The sequence below is a fragment of the Cordyceps fumosorosea genome (genome assembly GCF_001636725.1).
Source record: "Cordyceps fumosorosea ARSEF 2679 chromosome Unknown scaffold_5, whole genome shotgun sequence".
Taxonomy (NCBI): Eukaryota; Fungi; Ascomycota; class Sordariomycetes; order Hypocreales; family Cordycipitaceae; genus Cordyceps; species Cordyceps fumosorosea.
Window position 1 is genome coordinate 1,407,570 of NW_017387305.1, and position 22,725 is coordinate 1,430,294.

Here is a 22,725-nt window from a genome sequence, read left to right on the forward strand (position 1 = left end):
ATTTTTCCCCTGAACAACTTGCTTGCTGCTCTTGCACCAAAAAAAAATCCTGGCGGCTATCCAGGGGCTTCAGAAAGTTGGTGCCTTGTGGCCTGACCGCCGATACGCGAACGCCCATTGGCTGGAGCGTAGAAGGACACCACAAGCTCAGCAGTCGGGAGCTTCAAGAGACCCCGTCACCTTGCTTCAGACCACTTCCCTGCCAGCCGGAATATTCCGCCTTCCCTCGCCATAGACGACCTCGAATCTTCCAAGCTGATCACTGCCATCAGCCATCTGCATCCCAACGTTCCATTGATCGCGCTCCCTGCCTGTCGCGAGATCGCCCTCAACACCCGCCCGCCGCCGCGTTTTGGGGAGGCTGCTCCTCGATGAGCTCGCCTAGAAGCACCTCTGGCGCGCCATGATGGGCCCCAACGTCGGAAACGGCTTCAGCGGCATGGAGATGGGGCCTCCGATGCAGGGTAACGGCCCCAACGTGCCGCAGGCTACCGAATACACCCTGCAAGGCGTCATGCGTTTCCTCCAGACCGAGTGGCACCGTCACGAGCGCGACAGGAACGCCTGGGAGATTGAGAACCAGGAGATGAGATCCCGGATAGCCAACCTCGAGGGCCAGGCACGACGCGCCGACGCCACGCAAAAGGTCCTGCGCAAATACGTCGGCATCCTCGAGCGCAAGGTCAAGGACCAGGCCGCCCAGCTCAAGGGCACGAGCCCAGCAGACGCCGACGCCGACGCCGATGCTAAGAAGGATCGCGCTGCGAAAATCCAAGAAAAGCTACACGGTCGGTAGCCTTGGCTCCTCGTCCGCCTACTCATTGATACTGACAGATGTACAGGAAATCCAGAGAAGCAGACGGTCCCTGGTGTCGACGGAATCGAAATCGAGCGTACCGACGACGAAGCACACAGGCAGGAACTCAAGAGTTTCCTAGACCAGTGCCAATCCGAATTCATGTATCTCATGATTGCACCGGCAAATCCTCTGCCCCCAAGGGACTCGCCGCCCCTCCCTATGATGGAGGATTTGCGAGAGGTTGACCCCTACGGGCCCCAAGAGATGCGACAATTCCAATTACCATCACGACCTTCCCAGAATCACGTCCAGGAAATGAACGCAAGGCAAAACCCACCCACGACAGTTTCTATGCAAGATCCAACCTCCAACTTTAACCAGAAGCCGTCTGAGCCCCATCCGCAGGTTGTGGTGCGCGCCGAGGAGCAGCCACAGTATCGCACCGCCAATGACTGGGCCCCTATCTCCGTCTCGCTGAGAGCTGCCAACGACAGCGGCGCTGGCCCCTCGCAGACCGTCGAGGCGCTGGGCTCGATGCATGAACCCGAGAGCCGCCAGCGAACGCCTGCACCACCCCAAGACCCTGACGGGTGGGACTTTTCCGAAGGCGCGCTGCCCGAGACGGCCCAGTCCCAGACCCCCTCTACCTCGAACCGTCCGGACACAGACGTGTTCCCCCACGCAGATTACCTGCCAAAGTCGCCTGGTCGACCCCCTGGCAGTCAGCGCAGAAAGAGCTCGCTGTCGAAGCGCCGCAGCAGTGATCAAGACCTGAGCCTGTCCTCGCAGAAGGCGGACAGCGGCAACTTCAAACTGCGGTTCGGACTACGCGGCCATCTCAACACGGTCCGCACTGTAATATTCTCCGGCGGCGGCAGTCCGGGTGAGCCCGAGATTTGCACAGCCGGCGACGACGGCATGATCAAGCGATTCCACATCCCCCGACTCGACACCCATACCGGCATGGGCAATGCCGCGTCCGATCTCGACGTCATTGCCAACTTTACGCATCGCGGCCACCACGGCGCTGTCCTCTCCCTCACATCGTGGTCGCCGTCGCCCAACTTTTCCACAGGTGGCCGCGCCCAAGGCGACGGCTGGATCTTCTCTGGCGGCCAGGACTCAACCATTCGTGTATGGGAGCGTGGCCGAGTGGACCCCAAAGCCACGCTCGAGGGTCACACAGATGCCGTGTGGGCTTTGTGCGTCCTTCCCGCGACGCTGGGCGCCATATTCGGCAACTCGAGTCAGTCAGGCACTCCGGACCGCATACTGCTGGTATCCGGCGCCGCGGACGGTTCCGTGCGCCTGTGGTCCGTAAGCGCCCCGCCGCAGCTCACCTCACCACAACCGGGCTCGAATAGGGGCGTTGCCGGGCGCCGCGCACGCGGAAACTCGATGAGCTCCGGCAGCAGCTTCCCCAACTCGCCGCAGCCCAGCACCGCATCCAACTCTCCCTTCCACCAGACGCTGGTACACGTCATTAACCGGTCCGACGGGTCGACGGCCAGCCCGACAAGTATCGCGCCGCTGGGGCCGATCGGAGACACGTTTGTCGTGTCTTACGCTGACGCTGCGGTGGTCGTCTACGACACGCGGACGGGTGAGCAGGTCGGGCAGATGGACAGCATGGAGACTTACGACGGCACGCAAAAGACGAGCGTCAACGCGGTCGTGGCGACGACGATGGGGCTGGACCAGGCCAGCCAGCATCACGGCAGCAACATTAATGAAGATGAGACGGGCGGCGGCGGGCCTACGGGCGGGCGGTCCATGGCCGGCAGCGGTGTCGAAGGCACCATCATCACAGGCCACGAGGACCGCTTCGTGCGATTCTTTGATGCCAACAGCGGTATGTCCCCAGCACCTCCCCCTTCCCGTCTGATAACACACCTTGTAACCTTTGACATCAACAGGCCAGTGCACCTACAACATGCTCGCGCACCCCGACGCCATCTCGAGCCTGTCGCTCAGCCCCGACGGGCGGGAGCTGGTCAGCGCGGGGCACGACGCGTCGCTGCGGTTCTGGAGCCTGGAGAAGCGCTCGTGCGTGCAGGAGATTACGAGCCACCGCGTGATGCGCGGCGAGGGCGTGTGCGCGTGCGTCTGGAGCCAGGACGGCAAGTGGGTGGTGAGCGGCGGCGGCGACGGCGTCGTCAAGGTATTTGCGCGATGAACGAAGCGGTGGGCGTCGGATGAGATGATAATACGAGACGTGGAAAGGGGTGAGATGGAATGACTGGACAAAGCATGGCATGTTGTGTATTACAAGGCAGAAGGCAAACGACGATGAAAAAAAAGGAAGACAAGAAGCTCGGCATGTTTATAGTATAACCCCCCAGCGCGCATCCTTGGAGGTTTACAAGCGTTTTTTCACTGTAAAACAAGGACGAGTTGTATTTTGATATATTATAGTGTAAATCATGGTTGATGAGGAGTGGGAAATACATTCATCTTGTTTCGTGTTCTATAATTCGTTATCCATATTCTGCTGTAAATGTCATCATGTCCCATGTCCAAACCAATGCCTATCCAAAACGCCCAAGTCATGTCTAGATCCCCATTGCAGGTCGCCTTACGCCTTCGACTCCTCCTCCTCCTCCTCCTCCTCCTTCTTGTCCCCGCCATCACCTCCCTTGTCATCCTCCTCCTCCTCCATAGTCACCACCACCGTGCCGAAGCGTCCGCCCTTCTTAACACGCTCCAGCGCCTCGCCCGCCCTCTTAAACGGCACCGTCCCGTCCACCACCGGCCTTATCCCGTGCTCCTCATAGTACGCCAACACCTCCCGCAGCGCCTCCCTCCCACCGCCCAGCACGCCCCTGACCGTGACGCCGCGCTTCAGCGCCAGCCTGCCCACGTCCAGCCCCGGCGCCGGCGCCTCCTTCTTCCCCCCCCCCTCGCCGCCATTCCCCTCGTCCAGGCAGCTGATGCGGCCGCCAAACGCCACGCACCCGAAGCTCTTCGCCAGCGTGCGCGCCCCGCCGACATCAAAGATGACGTCCGCGCCGCGCCCGCCCGTCGCCTCCAGCACGTCGCCCTCCCACGCCCAGTGCGTCTGGTGGTTGATCCCCGCATCGGCGCGCAGCTCCTCGCGCGCGCGCGCGACCAGCTCGTCCGACGGCGCGGTGACCACGGCGCGCAGGCCGGCCGCCTTGGCGAGCTGCAGGCCGGCGAGCGCCACCGCGCCCGTGCCCTGCAGCAGCACCGTCCGACCGCCCTTGTCGTCATCGGGGCCGGGGGGGTAACTGCTGCTGCCGCGAAGAAGAGGCAGGGCCGTCCAGGCGGCGGCGGCGGCGCGGGGAAGGCAGCTGGCCTCGGCGGCGGAGAGGTAGGCGGGGGCGCGGACGAGCGCGGAGGCGGGGAAGCAGCGGTAGCGCGCGAGGACGCCGGGAAGGGGCCAGCCGAGCGCGGAGGAGAGGTCGGCTTCGCGAGGGGGGCCGGAGAGGTGCGTCTGCATGTAGATGGCGAGGACGCGGTCGCCGACGGCCCAGGGCTTTTCACCGGCGAAGGTGGTGGTGGTGGTGGTGGTCGCGTGGGGGGCGTCGATGACGGTGCCGCACATGTCCGAGCACGGGACGATGGCCTTGTCGGTTTGAATGTCGTAGCTCTTGAAGGCGCCCTCGCAGACTATGAGATTCCACAGGTCAGTCCCCGGCACAATCCCCAACGCGAGCGGAAGCGAGGAACCAAGACTTGCCTTGGACGTCCCGGTAGCTTACCCCCACGGCGTCGATGCGGACCAGCACCTCGCCGTCGCCGGGCGTCGGCAGCGCGGCCTCGACGATCTTGAGCTTGTCAAGGCCGTCCATGGCCGTCGTCCACTGCTCGTTCTTGGGCGCCGCGACGCGCACCCAGTTCCTGCGGATGCCGTCCGCCACCTCGACGCCCTGTGTCGGCGTTGGCATCGTCATCGTTGTGCGGAAATAGAATGGAGTTTGTAATATAATGACGGGAGCAGAAGAGGCACGCGAGATGACGGATGTTAATAAACGGTTGTTTGGATAAGGTTACAGGTGGCGGCCTAATTATAAACAAGGTTGGGCGGCGCCGCAGTGAGGAGAGGGACGAAACATGTGGCGGCGACGATGACGTTTCGCTTTAACTGGGGAACAACGGGCAACTAAAAGGCAGCAATCCAACTTTATGATAGACTTCCTGTCTCCCCAACCCAGAAACACTGCTTTTCGCATAGTCGATTTTGGAATTTTGCATCATCGCGCTAATACTATACTAAGCACGTTGGGAGGCTCTGCTGCGCTGGCTAATAGAGCTCCCTGGCGCCCGCGAAGCTGCCGTCTAAGGCCAGCGCCGAAGAGTCCAGCGATGATAGCGATGATAGCGATGATAGCGATGATAGACGTGGTCACATCCTCCAATTCTGTTAACCAGGACCGGCGTTTCGTCCCTGTTAAGCTGGAAGAACAACATTGCTTCGTTATTAGTATAGTGGATTCAAGTGATCGAACTGTTTCTATAGTGAATCGAACTTTTCGAACGATTGGTGAGGTAGACTGAGACGGCCGAAGTGATGAATTCGACTGGCGATGCGCAATCAGCAGTGCTAGTGATGATAGTGATGACAGTGATGATAGTGATGACAGTGATGATAGAGCTAAGCTGTAATCATGATGGAGCTAAGCTGCACATGCCACCATCACAAAACCATTACAGAAGCCAGGCCATTACATTCAACAAGTTTCCATTCAAACTTTGTTTATACGCTCCTCCCCAAGGAGCAGCCAGAGCAGGGCAACAAGTCGCGTTCGCTCCGAGCCGTTCTGCCTACACAATCACCTCAAATCAGTCTTTCGAAAATTCCAAAAAAAAATCTGCCTTGATTTCCAACTCCTCCGTTGAAAGAAAAGTTCCTTGCAAAGGCCTCGGGTAGCCCCAGGCTACCCCGACACCTTGCTCCCAGTCTATATAGTAGGTTTTTTCCGCCCCTGCCATGCCAGAGCCCTGGTCAATTACAAAAATGCCATGTAAAGGAACACCCATCGCAAGTGTCCGCAGTATCGACAAAGAAATCCAAAAAAAAAAAAAAAAAAAGAAAAAAAATGACTAGCAACAGAGAAACTCAAAATCAAAAAAGGTCAAAAGCAATATAGATGTTCAACCTCGTCAGCTCCTCGCAAGCCCTAACGTACCTTTTAGTACTTGGCATGCTTGCACTCCGACTACCCTTCCTCCCATCAACAGCTGCTATGCGTCAATGCGCGTGCGCTGGACAGTAATTCGTTGTCGTCATAGTCGTGTCTGCTCGTTTGATCGGGTATTAAGTGGGTATAGATTGTTTTTTTGGGGGGTCATTCTGCGTTTTCGTCTTCTCTTCTGACTGTTGTTGTTGTCTTGGTCATTGCTGAAGCAGCCTCGCCATATCTCCCGTGCAAGTCATAGCTCGACTCGGCACGCAAACAGACGCAGTTGTCTAGACGTCAAATCGTAAAATAAATAACACATCATCATCGTCAACGTATGGTCTGAATTGGTTGCTGTTGGCAGGCAGAATGCTCTTTCATCAATTGCCTTGCCGTAGAAACAAATCTCGACCTGTCGTAAAATGTTGTCAGGGTGAATTAATGCTGTATTTTCGAGCCTCCATCCAATGCTCTCGTTCCATTCGCATCGTCACAAGCAGCCGCCGAGAGTGTCTCACTTGGTCACTGCCGGCGTCCACATCAAAAAAACAGAGGTTTCATGCGGCCAGCAGTGTGGAACGCACAATAGGGGTAGTTCATAATACAAACTAGGACGGCATCGTACTGAGCAGCACCAAGCCTACCTAGCCAGCAAAGAAGCCGCGCCATTCCGAGGAACGGCAACAACGGTGGCCTCGTCGCTCGTCTGAGCTTAGAACCGGGCCGCACTTGTCGGCCCGGCGCCAACGCGTGCTCCATTGTCGGACGAGTCTGGCACGACGAGTTAGTCGAGTCGGCCCGTGGGTAAGTTGGCCTACGACCTACCACTACTTCGTTGGGCGTGTCCGTTGGATCGACCACGGCCGGCAAATCCGGCAGAAGCCTCCCACTCAGGACCACGGGGCTGACGATCGGGGGCGCCCTTGGGTCCGTTGCTCACACCGCTGGGTCGCTGGCTGCCAATAGCACCAGGCGCGTTGCGGTTCTGGCCGGAAATGGCGTTCGATTCGTACGAGCCCAGGTTGAGTGCACCCAAGCCACTGGCCAGGCCATGGTCATTCTTGGCGCCGGGGGTGGATGGGTTTCCAGGATGGGCTTGCTGAGCGCTAACATAGTCGCCGAAGCGGGCGGTTGAGCTGGGGCCGATGCTACCCATGCCGGGGTTAGGATTGAGGTAGCTTGACGAAGCCTGGGACGGGCTGGGAGTGAAGGAGCGCAGATCGGCAAAGCTCTTGGCAGCACGGAGGTTATTGGGGATGCCGGCACCATCAGGGCTACCAGGAAGCTCAAGTGTCGGTCCCTGGCGGCCAGTGATGTGAGAGTAATTGTTGCTGACAGCACGAGAGTCTCGATCTGCGGCAAAATCAAACGTGGCCGCCCTGCTCAAGCCACGCTTATGAACATCAAGGCTATTAGCAGGGGCCGCGTGGATGTTGGCGGTCGGAGAAGGCTGTTGGCGCTTCAGCACGGTCAGCTGGCGAGATTCGGCCTCACCAATGGACTGGTGCTCGAGGCCCATGTGATGGGCCAGAATATGGATCGAACGACGATGCTCAGGGGCGATGCCAGGGGGGAATACGAGAATTTCACGAGAGTCGTCGCGACGGAACATGGCAAGCTCAGTGTAGAAATCGAGCGTCTGGGGGTCGTTCAAGTCGACGTCGCCTAGTTTTACAGAGTCAGTCAGTTGTATGTAGTTAACGACCGAGAAGGTAAGACATACCGAGATGGGCAGCGGGGTTGCCTCGCGGCTGAGACTGGGACAAGGCACCAAGGGACTGGATGGAGCTCTGCTGGTGAAGCATGGGGCCACGGTGTTGCTCTTCGAGCTGGCCACGTCTCTCGCGCTTCTCGCGCTCAATACGCTCGCGCTCGGCCTCAGGCAGCATCTTTTTGTATTCGACACGGAGCTTGCGGCCATGGACATCCATGCCATTCATGGCTTCGATGACGATTCTAGTGTCCTCGGCGGACTGGAAGTTGGCAAAGGCAAGGCCACGAAAGACACCATTATCAAAGTGGTAGTTGAAGGCGTAGGGCTGGGGAAGATGCATGTCGAGCATAAGGGAAGCAAGTGTTTCCTTACGGACAGCAAAAGGAATGTTTTTGATGACGATAGCAGTAGGAATGAGCTGATCAGGGTCCGAGCTGGTGGATCGCATGTCGGAAGGGGAGGGGTGGGTGCCTGGGTGGTCAACACGAAGATTGCCATTGGAAAGCTGAGAGCCGTTGAGGCCACCGCCATAAGCCTGCAGGTTGGAAGGCATGGGAGGCATAGGGGGGTGGTCGGTCCAGTTCTATCACTTGTTAGCAAATATGTGCTTTGAGGCACATGCCGGGATAGCGCTTACCTGCGGCAGAGCTGCTCTACGGTTGACGCTACGACTCCTGTTGGGGCCGTTGACGGCACCATTTACCGTAGCCGCACCAGAAGCGCTGTAGTGCCAGGCCTGGTTGGCATCTAGCATGTAACTAGGAACAGCGGCGCCAGAGATGGTATCCATGCCCCTGGCGTTGTACCCGGCGTTGGCGCGGTCGGACGAGTAAAGAGAAGAAGAGCCCAGATGTGCGTCAAAGGGGCGCTGGCTCTGTCTGGGAAGCGACAAGCCAGCATTGAAGCCGGGGGCTCCGCCGCCATATTGTTGGCGGGAGGCACTTGGGGAGCGGTTGGAACCCTGGTTGTAATCGAGGTAACCCATGTCGTGAGGTTGCTGGGCCATTGTGCAATGACCAAAAAACGCAGGGGACGCAGTTCTGGGCAGGATCGCAAAATTTTGAGGGCGAGGGCAACAGCAACAAGGTGCAACAATAACAAGGGGCGTCGCTGAAGGGATGTCGGCGTAGCGTTTTGATTATTGAAGAAAATGCTCGTTCAGGAGGCCAGTCATGGAAATTCGTCTCGTTCGAAATCGTCGTTAGAAGCAAACCGTGTGTCGAAAAAGCGCTGAATGATCACAAGGGCGACGGGGTCCAGCAAGGCAGGTATGTCTGGTCGGAGAGTTTTCCGTTGCGATCGGAGCGATCGAGATATGCAGGTGACAGACCTCGAGTGTCGACAACGAGCAGGGCCGGGGTATCAAATACCAAATGCCGTCTGGAGCGAATGCTGATGAGGGAGCAGCAAAACAGAGGCAATGTAGCGGCTCGGTAGAGGGGCGGGCCGCAGGCGTAAGAAAATGCAGAAAGGCAAGGGGGGTCCAGCAGGGTAAGGAAGAGGCTCTCTATGCGGTGGAGAGGGAGGGCGACTCGGGCTGGTCAGTCAGGCGGGCTGAAGGACAACTCTGGGATGTGCTTGGTGTGATGGTGGCGTAGCGAGCACCTGTCACAGCGTGTGCGAAGGAGAGGAGGTTAGGGTCCTGAGGAGACTAAGGTTTTCCGTCGCGGGAGGTGGTGGTTGGTCTCGGGCTCCCGAGGTGCGGGAGACGGGATGGGGGGGCGTCGGCGGATGAGATGGCGGCGTGCCAGCCGAGCAGGTCTTTTGCCGCACAAGCAAAAGAGAGCGAGGCAGAAAAAAGGTTTCTCCCGTCCGTCACGAGTCGAGTCGAGCGGGTGGTTCGGTCGACAGGCCGTGAGTTGTGATGGGGGGAGGACAAGGCGGAGAGAGGAGGGGGGAGCGGAGGGAGAAAGGGGAGGAGGAAAGATGCAAGCAAAGAAGAGGGAGGAGGTTTAATATTAGAAGAGAGGAAAGAGAGGTAAACGGAGGAAGAGAAGAAAAAAAGACGCTACATGCGATTGGGGGGAGCCCACAGGATGGATGGGGTGCGGGCGGAGGTTGTTGGCAAAAATTTGGTGGTGACGGTGTGAAGTTCAGGCGGACAAGTCACAGGAGACGGCTAGCAGGTACCTGGCCAGCTGCGCAGGCAAGGTAATTACGGTAGGTATCTTGGTACATGCTAAAAGGGGTTCAGAGCATTGGGCTGCAAATAATGATAGGTTCTTATAAAACAGGACAATTAAAAATAATATTAGAATCATCAATGCCCAGTGGCCTACCAGCGCTGGCTGCGACACAGTCATGGAGAGGAGAGGAGAGGGCGCTATTACAGCGGGGGAAGCTAAAAGGGGGCATCCATTTGACAGCACCAGTCGCTGTAACGATGCGGGAGCCCGTTGTGAGTTCAACTGTAATTCGTACCACCTAAACTAATGCAACTGCTATTCTGTCGTCGAGTCGAGCCACTGAAATAAGTACCAGTACTTGACTTTATCTGAGGAACCTGCCGCTGCCCAAGTCCCATTCCTTCCAAGTCTAGTTTCCCCAGCCATCTCCAACCCAGCCAGCCACCCACCGCCCATCTCCCGCTCAAATATGCCCCCTATAACTTCATTGACGTGATCCCCTACGAGGTATCTCACATCTCTTACCTGCCCTGGGTATTTTACCTTTCCCAGGTATATTTACTATCTTGCCTCTCTGAGGCATCTCACCCTATCCTAGGGATCTTACTTACCAAAGATAACATATCTTGCCACTCATCATCAAGCCTACTAACTTACTTGCCACAGACCTTGTTTCCGTCCCTTGCAGACAACGCACGCCACATTCATCCAATAATATGGTAGCTAATAATAAATGTCCTTACGCTGCCACTGTTTTTGCCACGACGGAAGCACGCTGCAACGAGCCTGTTGCAAAGGATATTTATATATTTATTACCCGCAGCATTGTCGGGTCCCTTGCTTGTCCCAGCAACCGCGAAAGACCTGGTGCCGACAATGCATTTACAAGGCCCAATCAGTCCTTTGTTCTTCATCAAGCCTTGTCTTGTACGACAATGCTCGTGAGTCGTCCACCCAATAAGTGGTTGCCAACGCCGGTATCCGTAGTTATTGGCACTCTGGCTCTAGCTTTGAAACAAAACAATCGCCAACGAATGGCCTTGATCACGATGGCAACAGAGAGCTCTCACCCGAGATGCTCCCGCCTGCCTCTAAAAGCAGTCACCATTGATAAACCATTCATCGCCACCTCCCCTAACTATCTGTATCCGCACCCAGTCGGCATACCTCCCGCCTTCCAATCCACCTCATTCTCAGCTTTAAAAAAGCCGCCCATGCCGCCTTGTCTCACCCGACTCATCCCCGCCAAGTTGTTCAAGGGGGACTCGTGGCCAGCGGTCAGTGGGTCGAACTTGATATGAAAGTCCGTCCACATGGCATCCCGTGCGAAATGCGAATAGAATTGATCCAGATCATATCCCGGATAGTACTCAAAGCTAGGCTCTGCAGTAGGTCATCTGCTATCTAATTCGTGCAACACGTTTCTTTACATCTTTGTTCCAGCCATACACGCGAAAATAGGTCAGCGACAACACCCATTCTCCTAGCAGCTCTCATCGCCGCAACCCAAGGCTTATTTGGAATTAGAACGGTGGCAATATAAATAAGAAACCGCAAGCTCTCCACTCCCAATCTCACAAACAGCTTTCCCCAGTGCCAGCCTGACAAGTTGATTATCAGCAAATGTCAACTTGCGTCCGGGCCTCCCTGGTCGCTTCGAAGAATACCAACCACTCAGGATAGACAAGGCGACTGCCAATGCATCAAGGCCATCAATTTCCGCCAGGCACTGAGGTACTGGGAATTAGAGAGTAGAAATGCATACCTACTCCACGCAAGGACGGAAATGCGAATTTGACGAACCACTGATATTCGTAGTAGTCAACTAACGTTAGCTGATGATGCAACTTATCGCCCCGAATTCCTCTGAGCCCTGGCAATTGGACATCCCTGTTTCTGCATCACCATCCAGTGCTGGGAGCCCAGGCGTGCCGCCTGCATGCGGCTCAAAGCATGTGCATGAGCAAAAGGGGCGCCGGCATGCATTGATCGAGAACGGCCATCGCTAATTAGTACAACATATACCGATTAAGTAGCAGCTGAGTTATCAAGCGCTTCGGCTTCGAGCACTTTGTACGCGACCCGCGGTTGCGTTCCGCCAGCCAGCACCCCTTCATTCACACAAGAGCCCCTTTCGCACAAGAACAAGCCCGTCTAGATTCTGCTTTCCCGATATTAATCCACACGCGAGTAATAAGAGTTCGTGGGGCCCGTTATCCCATGTCGTGTCACGAGCTCGGGAAGGGTCGCACCGCCGGCTTCAAGGTCCCCCTGTTCGCTGTTCGGAAGGCTTTACAATCTGGAGCCTTGCCACCCCCTTATACCGCCACAACTCGCTAAAAAATGTCAAGCCACCAATCCGTACCCTGGGACGGGCTACAGAATTAGATCGGGTATCGTCGCTTTTCGGCTTTTGGGAACTGACCTTCGCAGGATCGTCACTCGGGCTGGCCAGCACCTCGGCCATGATCTGCAACATTTACCAGGCACATCACAGCGCAATTGGTTGATCCTGCAGCAAAAAAAAACCTCCGGTCGCTTTTCTTTTCGTCATTTGACGTCATGTGCTGCGGCGTGCCAGCACAACCCTGTGCAGAGGTAAGGCTAATTACGTTGCAACATGGTCTTGATAGCTGGTCCACCGTATGCTGGTCCTTGGATTGGACCCCTTTTTCTGTCGACTTCAATTGTCAGCCTCGTGATGTTCCCGTGATCAAGACGCGCCGCGCAGCGGTATCGATGGCGGCCAGTTACATTGGGTGTGATGAAATGAAGCCTTCACGCTTCGCTGCATCGCCCGGATCTGCTACCAACACGATTCTCTGCATATACATAGCCCTGGAGCCACCCGCGGCGGTTGCTGCACGGCCATCCCCCACTCAACCTGCAGCTGCACGGTTCGTAGTACGCAATTCTAGAAGGCCCTACGGTTAGCAAGCCGCGGAGTGTTCCAGTGGGTAATGTTGAGCGGGTTGGGCCGATAATAGGACTCGAAGGCTGAGGAGGCGTTGGGTAATATCAGTCTGCAAGCTGTGGGCAGTTGAATGAGGCGGTGAGACCGATTATCTACCCATGTCAATAATTCGAAGTCTGTATCTTTGACCCGTTCGCCGTGGACATTGCAATATAGAGGAAATGGGTTGAGAGACAGAAGCCCCTTGCCATCCTTGGAGAGGTCAGCACCTGGGGAAGTGCATGGGCATGGGGAGCAGGTCTCTTGACCACAGACGACGGACGAAGCTCTCTCTTCTGTTGACGTCCCTCTGTGTGCGGCCTATGCAATTTGAGCTTCCTGGTCTCTCAGGGTCTGATCTCATCACGTAGAATTCGATCTTCCTATGCACATTTGACTCTAGGGTAGGCATCCACGCGTCAATCACTGCTTGCGTGCTGTGTTGTGTTGTACGGTGGCATGCGGTCGGTAACAGGCATGCCCTTCTCGCTTGGAATGTCGTGTAATGACAAGCATAAACCGCAAAACTCGGCTAAAGCCTGCAGCACGCCGTGCCGCAAAGATAGGGAGATCCACAGACCAGTAGCTGCAAGACTGCAACTCGGTAATCGCACTATTCAAGCCCAGAAGGAACCGAACCTGCAGATCGACAGCGCACCATATCGCGCCAAACATGCCAGTCAGATGCCAGTTACATTTCGCGTGTCGCACGGGTGGAGGGCATGCTAGTAGTTCCCTGTTTACATTTGTGAGCTTCTCGCTAAGCGCTGCTTTTTATATAGTCGATTTTGAAATTACGTAGTCGTGCTAATTCTATACGAGGCAGCATCGTTGGAGGCTCTATTGCGCCAGCTAATAGAGCTCCCAGCGCCCTCGAAGCTGCCGTCAAGGCCGGCGCTGAAGAAGAGGCTGGCGGTGATGGCGGTGATGGCGAGGATAGCGAGGATAGTAAGGATAGTAAGGATAGCAAGGATAGTAAGGATAGCAAGGATAGCAAGGATAACGAGGATAGCGATGATGCGAGGACTATGCAATTTCGAAATTCGACGAGGCAAAAAGCAGCGTTCCTTCTGCTAGGCCAACGGCAGACTGTGGCGGGGTGGGCTCTCCAGCCACACAGCCACAGCCATTTGGCGGGGCAGACAGGCCAAGGTCTCGCGGCGAGTCTCCATGCGGTGCTCCAGCAGCACCACATCGAAGTCCAATATATGGCCCTGCACTGTCGCCGGGGTCACAACATAACAGCTGCGATGGTATCGAAAACGATGCGACTTCGGACGAAAATGATGCCCGGGTGAGCCCACGATACAACATGGCTGGTTGATGCATGTCGGTCGTCTGCTGCCCCGTGCTGAGTGGCCGCCCCCAGAAACCAAAGTCTCAAGCAACTGGAATCGAGCCAACACAGCACACAACGTGGTAGCCACCAACGTCGACTTGCAAAAAACTATTCAAATGATCGCGAAACCTCGACGGCTATATTTTTAGGACCTGGATCAAACCGATGGACCATCGCTCGCAACAGCAGACGCTGCTGCCTTGAGCCTGCTGGCCGCCGCAGCTCTGCCTGGGCGCCTCGAGGCGGCGAATCTTCGGCTTCCGCAAACAGATGGTGCTGGCACTAGCCACACCTTGCTAACGGTGGCGCATGCACCATCTGCCAGCCGGCGACGTTCCCTGATTGGCCGCAGCCACGGTGTCCGAACATGAACAAACAGCCTTGGGGCCTTGCAGGCCTGTAGCGCCGCCTCCCCTCCTGTTGCAGGCAGGCAGCTTCCCAAACAACAACAGTCAAATCAGCTCGGCCAGCTAAATTTCTGCCATAAACACCGCCCGCCACCACGTCGTGCACCAACGCTACTCCTTCATCAATCACCCCCCTCCCGTCGCATCAACAACCCGTTCACGTTTACCTTTATATACGACCCGGTTGCGAATTTTCTCGTCGCGCCGCCTCCCGATTTCTCGAATTTATTAAATTTTTTCCCATACCGCGACGCGATTCTATCGTCAAAATGCCCGGCGGCAAGGGAAAGTCTTCTGGCGGAAAGAGCTCGGGTGGTAAGACCAGCGGCGTCGAGGGCCAGAAGAAGCAACAGAGCCACTCTGCCCGCGCCGGCCTTCAGGTAAGCCCTTTGACAGCACGATTGCTTCTTGCGACTCGGGTGCAAATATGCACCTTTTTCTTCCCCTCCTCCGCGCCTTGTTGCCAACGTCGCGCACGCCACCCCTCGTGCCAACCCCTCGACAGACCCGCCGCACCACCGACTGTCGCCAGTTCATTGATCCGAGACGCGTCGCTGAGCTTGCCGACGTGGGAAAACATATCACCGTCCATTTTCAGTGGTCGATTCGAGCCTCCAGCGGTGGTGTATTCGATGCGCGACGTATGCTGCGCCTGCAGTCGATGGCGGTAGCCTGGACACTCCCGACATTCTGTTGGCGTGTGGGGCTTCTGCGATTGCGTCGCGAGCGTTTGGCGAGGCTTTGCGCCAACTTTTCTGGTCCGTTGCTTGATGAAGATGCTAACCGTCGAAATGTGTAGTTCCCCTGCGGTCGTGTCAAGCGATTCCTCAAGCAAAACACCCAAAGCAAGATGCGCGTCGGAGCCAAGGCCGCCGTCTACGTCACCGCTGTTCTCGAATATCTAACTGCGGAAGTCCTCGAGCTGGCGGGCGTACGTTTGCCCTTTCTGTGTCCCTCTCGTCTGGCTCCTAGCTAACGCGCCATCACAGAACGCCGCAAAGGACCTCAAGGTCAAGCGCATCACCCCGAGACATCTCCAACTTGCCATCCGTGGTGACGAGGAGCTCGACACGCTGATTCGCGCCACGATTGCCTACGGTGGTGTCCTGCCGCACATCAACCGCGCACTGCTACTTAAGGTTGAACAGAAGAAGAAGAACAAGGCTCTTGAGCTTTAAGGCCCAACCGCTCACTGACTCGATATACCTTGCTTTGCGCCAACTCTTTATTCGTTCAATTTTGATGTGTTTTATTTTGGTTTCGGGCCGTTGTGGAAACGGGAAATGCTGGGATGTGTTTGATTACTCTGTTTGGCTTTGTCGACCTTTTGCGTCTTTTCCTTTGTATCTTTTCTTTTTATTCTCTCAAGGGTGTCGATTTTTGTTTTTCAATTTTCAGTTTCTGGAAAGAGGAAACGAAACAATTATTTAAGAAAAACAAACGATGGAGAGATTATGGGCGCTGGTGGAACCAGTTTAGGATTCCTAATGAGAACCGAAACAAAAAAGGAGACTCTACAAAGGAGAATAGTACGCAAATGATGCTTGTGCCTGCGCGGTCCCCAATCTCCTCGCCCTGCTTACTCCCCTCACGCTCCCCGCCCTCGTGCTGCTGGTACACGTACTTCTGGTACTTCTGGAACACCCCGTCCTCGTCCTCGTCCTCGTCCTCGTCCTCGTCCTCGTCCTCGTCCTCGTCCTCGTCCTCGTCCTCGTCCTCGTCCTCGTCCTCGTCCTCGTCCTCGTCCTCGTCCTCGTCCTCGTCCTCGTCCTCGTCCTCGTCCTCGTCCTCGTCCTCGTCCTCGTCCTCGTCCTCGTCCTCGTCCTCGTCCTCGTCCTCGTCCTCGTCCTCGTCTCCGTCCTCGTAGTCCTCGTTCCGGTATTGTTCTTCGTTGTTCTTCGTCGTCGTTGTCTTTGTCGTTGTTTTCATTGTCATCGTTGTTGTCGTTATCGTCGTTGTTGTCGTTGTTGTCGTTGTTGTCGTTGTTGTCGTTGTTGTCGTTGTTGTTGTCGTTGGCCGCCTTCACGTACTGCCAGAAGAGGTCCGTTGTTGGCCATTGTTGCCGTTGTTGTTGTCGTTGGCCGCCTTCACGTACTGCCAGAAGAGGTCAATATCCGGCCACGTGCACTTGTTCGTCACGACGTTATGGAAGAAGCCCTCGCTCCCGCATATCCCGTGGTTGAACTTCTTGCTGCAGTATAGGCACCGCCGGGTGACGTTGAGATGCCACCGCTCACTGCACTCGCTGCAATACCACCGCAGGAGCGGCCGCCAGCCGGGCTTCGGCAACGTCCTTGCGAATTCGCAAAAGGTGCTCATCCTTGGGGTTGCAAGGGGCAACAGGGGGCGTAGGTGACTTTCCGTTGAAGAGATGCTAGGTGGTTTTCTGCCGGTACAAGTAGCGGCGAGTGAATGAAGAAATGGGCTTTGCAGAGGTGAGAGCCCCAGCTGGAGGGGAATGAAAGAAATGACAAGACTTTATGTACGGGCAAGCGGTCTCGAATTGTCACCCAGGGGGTCAAAGGGACTTCGTTGCGCTTTGGGGAGCGGTGACGCAGTCATGATCGTACAGAGACGTCGAGGGTTGACAAAGCGAACCGCAGTAGTTTCGAGGCGAGGCGCCAAGAAAGCACCTGCATCTTTCATCTTGGGGTACGAACCCGACACAAGACCTGGGAAGCATAAGGGGTTGTCACTTGTGAGAAGCAGCAGAGCCTCATGCGAACCAGAACCTAAGAGCGGAAGGGGGTTGCACAAGTAAATAAGTTGGGCAGATATCACACATTCGCTGCCTTTCAACTTCTTTGACCCCGCGTGTCACGAATGACCGGAGAGCCTTGAATTATATCAAATAGTCACACAGAAGAACGAGTGGGACAAGTAGAATCGATTGCGCCAAAGGTCGAATGCCTCGCAATTTGCGCACATGTGCAGAGTTTCAGCCCTGACCAAGACTTTCCTTCTATGCTTGTCTAATGCAATAAAATATAACGCCAATGTAATGGATGTTCCAACTTAAAATCACTCATAAATCTGCAGTGGGCATGCGCGCCCTGTGGTATCATATAGTTGGGCTAGTTTCTGTCAGAAAGTCCCAGCTCGGCAACCTCTGATGTTGGTGGAGAGTAGTCTATCCTCTCTCCCGCTTTTCGTACGCGCCTTCGGAAATCGTGACTGTCGTTTCGAATCTTTCCGAATGCAAATGTGTTGTTGTCAAAAATGTCATTCATCTCCTCCAAAGAACGACCTTGCGTCTCTTGGAAGAAGAGGAAGACGTGAATAAAGGCGGCGACGCAAAATGACCCGAAGATGATGTAGAAACGCCACTGGATGTTGCGGAAAGCGGTCGGGGTGAAAAATGTCAGGCTGAAATTGCATCCCCAGTTGAAGAGAGTAGCTAATGAGACGGCCTTGGATCGAATATAGAGCGGAATGATTTCGGAGGGATAGATCCAGCCCATGGGTCCCCAAGTCAGTGCATAGGTGGCAGTGAAAATGTAACTGCAAGCAATAATGGCCTGGCTGGCGCGTCCAGTGTATAGAGTCCAGGTAACAGTTGGGGTGCCTTCGAGCCCGCCGGGGACAGGGTGGCCGTTGGTGGCCATGACACCAGCCATCGTAAAATGCAAAATAGCCATGAGAAGGCTGCCCGTCATCATGACTTTGCGTCTGGGGAATCTGTCGGAGAACAGCAACGTCGGCACAGTCATGACAACATTGATGACATATTGAATGCTAGAAATGGTGAGGTTGGTGGTGCCTGAAAGGCCGGCCATCTGGAAAATATAGACAATGTAGTACATGAGAGCATTCACGCCGCTGTACTGCGACCAGATGTGAGTGAAACAAGCGACGTGGAGGCGCACAATATTGCGGCGACTGAACAGTTCGCCCCAAGAGGTAGTCTTGTAACTTTGTTCTTGCCTGGTTCCGAATGTGAGTAAAATGTTTCCATGTGGTTTCCTAACTCACACTTACTCGACTCTATCTTTGATGTCTTGCAACTCAGCAAGAGTGTTTGGGTCACTTTGGTTACCCTTGGCGCGAACCATGGCTAGGACTTCCAGGGCCTCGTCCCAGCGACCCTTAGTAGCGAGCCATCGCGGGGATCTGGGCATCATGGGCAGGCAACAAAGTAACGTCAGGGCAGGGACGACTTGTAGGCCCCATGGTAGTCGAAAAGCGGCAGTCGAGTCAATGCGGGAGGCGCCATATGAGACGTAGTACATTATGAGGATCTAGAGAACATTAGAGCGATTCGACTATAGTATGGATGAAGGTGTACATACGCCCCAAGTGATCATCCATTGCTGCATGGCGATGAGTCTACCTCGCAGATTTGCGGGGCTCATTTCTGCAATATAGATGGGACTGGGCAAATTAGTACATGATGGGACCTGGAGGATAAATGGGCTGCTGTTACCCTTGGCTGGTGAGAAGGCCGACGCCAGAGCCATTGACGATTCGAGCGATTATGAGCATAGTCTTGTCTTGCACAGCGCACATGACAATGGAGCCTGCGATGAAGATGAGACAGGCAACCATCATGGAATCTCGACGGCCCAAATGATCGCCAATGTACGAGGAGAAGACGGCGCCAACCAGACATCCGCCAGCCAACGAGGCCATAATGCCGCCTTGGGTGACAGATTCTGGGTTGTCAAAGTAGTCTTTGTACTGTAGTGTCGGTTAGTTATGGACCTGGCAGGATGAAAACTAACAGCAACTTGCCTGCCATGTTGCCAGAATGGCGGAGAGGGACGATACGCCAAAGCCCTGCAACAGGCCACCGAGGGTGCAGAGACCGCAAATGGCATATAGGTTCGTGATCTTAGGAGCCATGGCGCGCGGTTGCAGGGAGGAGATGGTTGATCTGGAGGGAAGAGGCCACAGCATGATGAAGAGTCGGGAGGCCGTGGGTGGACGAGGCGAGATTAAATATCATTGACGTTTGAGTTTGGCCTTGACTGTTGGAACAGCGATGGCGTCGCGGCTCGCTCCGTCCGCACCAAGGTGAATGCCGACGAACAGCGCGCACTACCTATGTAGGTAGACCGGCTGTAGGAGGTAGCTTCTAGGTAGCGGTGGTTGGGCAGGTGCAGTAGTCAACTGGGAAACGGGTAGCGAAGAGCGGGATGCGTTGGCGAGGTTGCGCAACGACGGTCGAGGATGGTACTGGACGCGGGCGACGGATGTATGTGTGCGATGGTAGAGAGAAGTAGCGAGGGCTTTAAGGGCGAAGAAGACGGAAATTCGAGGGATTGGTGATGCAGAAGAGGAGATGCAAATCGGTCGGCGGCAGCGAGTGGACGGTCACAAGAGGAGACCAAACAGTGACCTCGCTTGATTGCTCGGGTACAACAGAAAGGCGGCAAGGATGGGTATTTAGGCAAGTATCTAGGTACAACTAAAACTAATACTGGTAGGTACGTGGAGGAGGAAAAAGAGTTTTGGCGGCGGCCGGTTCGGGGAAAGAGCGGCGTCTAGGGTGATGCGCCAGCGTGCGAGAGCCGGGATGTGCACTGGAAATGGAGCGGAGAGTCCGGGCTGGCTGCTGGCTGCTGGCTTCTGGCTGCATGCCGTTTATTATGAAAGCAGGCATTGAAGATGATAGACAACTTGCTTAACTTGCCTGTAGGCCGTACGTGGTGCTGCCACTGCATGCCTCTTTTTTTTTCTTTTTGCTTTTTTCTACCTATTTTTCTAGGCTCTAGAGACACCCACCCAACAGGGGCTCCAAGACAAGCTGGAACACTGGAAAAGGTACATGCAAGTCAGCCTTCTGGACGCACTGTGGAACACTGTAAGGACCTATGTACATGCATAGGTGCTCCTCATCTGCCTGCATCCCCGGATACTCGCAGACCGCTTATTATACGTGCAGTGCAGGAGCTTAAAATACCAAGGAACATCGCAAAATTTGTAGCGGTTATTTTTAGGTTTTCTTCGCCACGGGTCGTCCGACAGTCAGTGTCCCGCCAGCCACATCGCTGCGCGCCCTGATCCAATCCGTTGTTCGCACGGTGCCGGCGGCCGTCTGGCTAAGACATTCCTGGCTGCCGGCCGACTCAGGCCTTAGCTCGGCAATTTGTGGCAGTTGGCAGTAGGTTGGCAGCTTGCAATCTGCTCCGTTTGTTCAGTCGGCGTTTCCTGCTCCTCCCACTTACCAAGGCTGTTTTCTCATCAGCCTCAGCTTTCTCAAACAAACAACAGTACCAAGCTCGAAAAAGTTGCCTCACTCGCTCATGCACGCCTGCTTTATACGTATCCTTGGCGCCCCTTCGGAACCTTGCCGTGGCAGGCGAGCTGAGCATTCATCTACGCCGTATTATCCCTGGAAGGAACGGCTGTCGACCCTCGTACCATGCATTTCGGAACTCGCTAGCCAATCATGCCACGATGCCTGTTCTCGCTGACTGGCCTTGCGAGACCACCATCACCGCCCCGGCACCACACTAGGCTCAACTCGCATGGTCTGCGCTGACGGGCCGGTTTTGTAGCCTTGGCCAGCGAATCCCACACCTCCTCATCTTGTCATCATATCTAGTCGGTCATGCCATCAACTACGGATAGTTGCCATCCCATTTACTGTCACTGATTCTCGCATTCGCAGACGATTTCCACCAAGCCCGTAACTGACGGCCGGCTCTTCCCTCCCTACGCTAGCGCCGAGCACCTAAATCTCGACGCCGACGGCTCACGCGTTGTTTCTCCGCCCACGCGAGAGCCGTAGAACAATAAAGAGTACGGCAGGCTGCCGACATCTTCAGCCTCGTTTCGCCGCCAGGTCATCGACATTCTTGGAAATGGGACTCATGCTAGTCAAAGTCAACCGGCAGTTGACAACACATTCAAGAAACGTCTTACTTATGTGCGCGACGTAGTACCGGCGTCCTACCAAAGCACTGTACCACCAACTTCCGGCTCTTCATACTAGCATAGCGGGAACCATGTCGAAAAGCATTGCCTACATCATTCTCCTTACTTTAAAGTGAGCATCTTATTGATATATTCACTTTCTTGTTTTGCAAAAACAACCTAGAGCCCGCTAGTTGCCTTCTAGCCTGCCTTGGCGTATCAGCACTACCAGCGGGCGAGGCGCGTGTAGTTGGCTGCTACGACTATTGATGCTGGAAATCGTTGCAGAGTGACACCTTGCTATGCTGCAGAGCAGCTGACTCGAACGACCATTTCGCTGTTGGTCCTCTGCCATTGCTCCGGTCGCAGAGCCCATCATAAACTATTGTGGGAAACCGAACCGAGAGGCCCTCAGCCTCAATGTGACGCGCCTCAATCAACTATAATCGAACGTGCTTTGGAAATGTCATACTCTCCGATTTCTACGACTTCCCGAACTGTACCAAGACTTTTTGTTGGCGAGGATGGCGCTGGCACGGGAGTATTCAGGCGTTTACGAGCCACCCCATACAGTTAGTTGTCAAGAGTTAGAGTTGTGATAAGTTGTTATCCTTGACTTACTTGCATATGTCTTTGCTTTAGGATTCCAGGTGGAGAGGCTTCGAACCATTGTTGTATGCCTTTGGAATGCTGGAAAAGGCCACTGCGAAGATATTAAACACCAAGGTAAGTCTCGTCTTCATTCGCATCCGCTCCACTCTTCTCAGGTTCGATGTCGACAAGGAGTGCCTTTTATTATGTCGGTTGCGGAATATCGGCGAGCCAAGCCTAGCAATGACTGCCGTGTTTTCGACTGGAGACAACACATTATCTCACCTAGGTAGACATTACCTAACAGCAACCCTAATCACTATTGCCGACGCTCCGGGAGGCTAAATGCTCACCTAAAAGCTAGCTATGTAGGTATCTTCCTTGTACTATCTCGTTTACCTCTGAGTGCTGCTGCAAGCGCTGCGCAAGTTAATCTTGATTAGTAGGACAAGGCGAGCGCGCTTGTAGGGACGAGTCTGGCCAAGTTCGAGTGAGGTTGGTAGGGCCGGAGGAGTTCCGCAAAAGAAGCATAAATGTGAGCTTTTAAACGGTCTCCAGCCTCACTGGTGCTGTTATATCAAGCGGGCAAAGCCACGGTGGAATATTGCTGTCACAGAAACCTTAATCTGGCAGGCGTACAACTGGGCCAGCCATAACGGCCACAGACCAGGTACGACGAATACTTAGAACCTTTGCAGAGTTCCGTTATCTTTTATAACGAGGTCCCCTATATTCGCTGCTTCCCCCGCATTTTTCTCCGCACGTCTCCTCCGCACTACTAACCTACAAACACAGGT

The 22,725-nt window shown here is 55.2% G+C and overlaps 6 protein-coding genes across 6 annotated transcripts; 2 read left to right on the forward strand and 4 right to left on the reverse strand.

Annotated features, from left to right (window-relative positions):
* Positions 1 to 406: 406 nt before the first annotated feature.
* On the forward strand, positions 407 to 2,975 carry ISF_03132 (striatin Pro11; the record flags this gene model as incomplete). The annotated part of the gene is made up of 3 exons (XM_018846738.1): positions 407 to 788; positions 843 to 2,651; positions 2,716 to 2,975. The coding sequence occupies 3 exons, from the start codon at positions 407 to 409 to the stop codon at positions 2,973 to 2,975; spliced, it is 2,451 nt and encodes an 816-aa protein (XP_018706466.1).
* A 399-nt stretch (positions 2,976 to 3,374) lies between these two features.
* ISF_03133 (Alcohol dehydrogenase superfamily, zinc-type) lies at positions 3,375 to 4,713 on the reverse strand (the record flags this gene model as incomplete). Its single annotated transcript, XM_018846739.1, has 2 exons — positions 3,375 to 4,421; positions 4,522 to 4,713. 2 exons carry the CDS (start codon positions 4,711 to 4,713, stop codon positions 3,375 to 3,377), a joined length of 1,239 nt encoding a protein of 412 aa, XP_018706467.1.
* Positions 4,714 to 6,652: 1,939 nt separating this feature from the next.
* Positions 6,653 to 8,660, reverse strand: ISF_03134 (R3H domain protein; the record flags this gene model as incomplete). Its single annotated transcript, XM_018846740.1, has 4 exons — positions 6,653 to 6,711; positions 6,766 to 7,605; positions 7,664 to 8,237; positions 8,292 to 8,660. 4 exons carry the CDS (start codon positions 8,658 to 8,660, stop codon positions 6,653 to 6,655), a joined length of 1,842 nt encoding a protein of 613 aa, XP_018706468.1.
* Positions 8,661 to 14,748: 6,088 nt separating this feature from the next.
* On the forward strand, positions 14,749 to 15,657 carry ISF_03135 (Histone H2A; the record flags this gene model as incomplete). Its single annotated transcript, XM_018846741.1, has 3 exons — positions 14,749 to 14,859; positions 15,279 to 15,410; positions 15,469 to 15,657. The coding sequence occupies 3 exons, from the start codon at positions 14,749 to 14,751 to the stop codon at positions 15,655 to 15,657; spliced, it is 432 nt and encodes a 143-aa protein (XP_018706469.1).
* A 274-nt stretch (positions 15,658 to 15,931) lies between these two features.
* Positions 15,932 to 16,408, reverse strand: ISF_03136 (hypothetical protein; the record flags this gene model as incomplete). Its single annotated transcript, XM_018846742.1, has 2 exons — positions 15,932 to 15,940; positions 15,998 to 16,408. The coding sequence occupies 2 exons, from the start codon at positions 16,406 to 16,408 to the stop codon at positions 15,932 to 15,934; spliced, it is 420 nt and encodes a 139-aa protein (XP_018706470.1).
* Positions 16,409 to 17,553: 1,145 nt separating this feature from the next.
* Positions 17,554 to 19,321, reverse strand: ISF_03137 (Sugar/inositol transporter; the record flags this gene model as incomplete). The annotated part of the gene is made up of 5 exons (XM_018846743.1): positions 17,554 to 18,403; positions 18,458 to 18,717; positions 18,769 to 18,850; positions 18,903 to 19,156; positions 19,247 to 19,321. 5 exons carry the CDS (start codon positions 19,319 to 19,321, stop codon positions 17,554 to 17,556), a joined length of 1,521 nt encoding a protein of 506 aa, XP_018706471.1.
* Between the last annotated feature and the right edge of the window lie 3,404 nt (positions 19,322 to 22,725).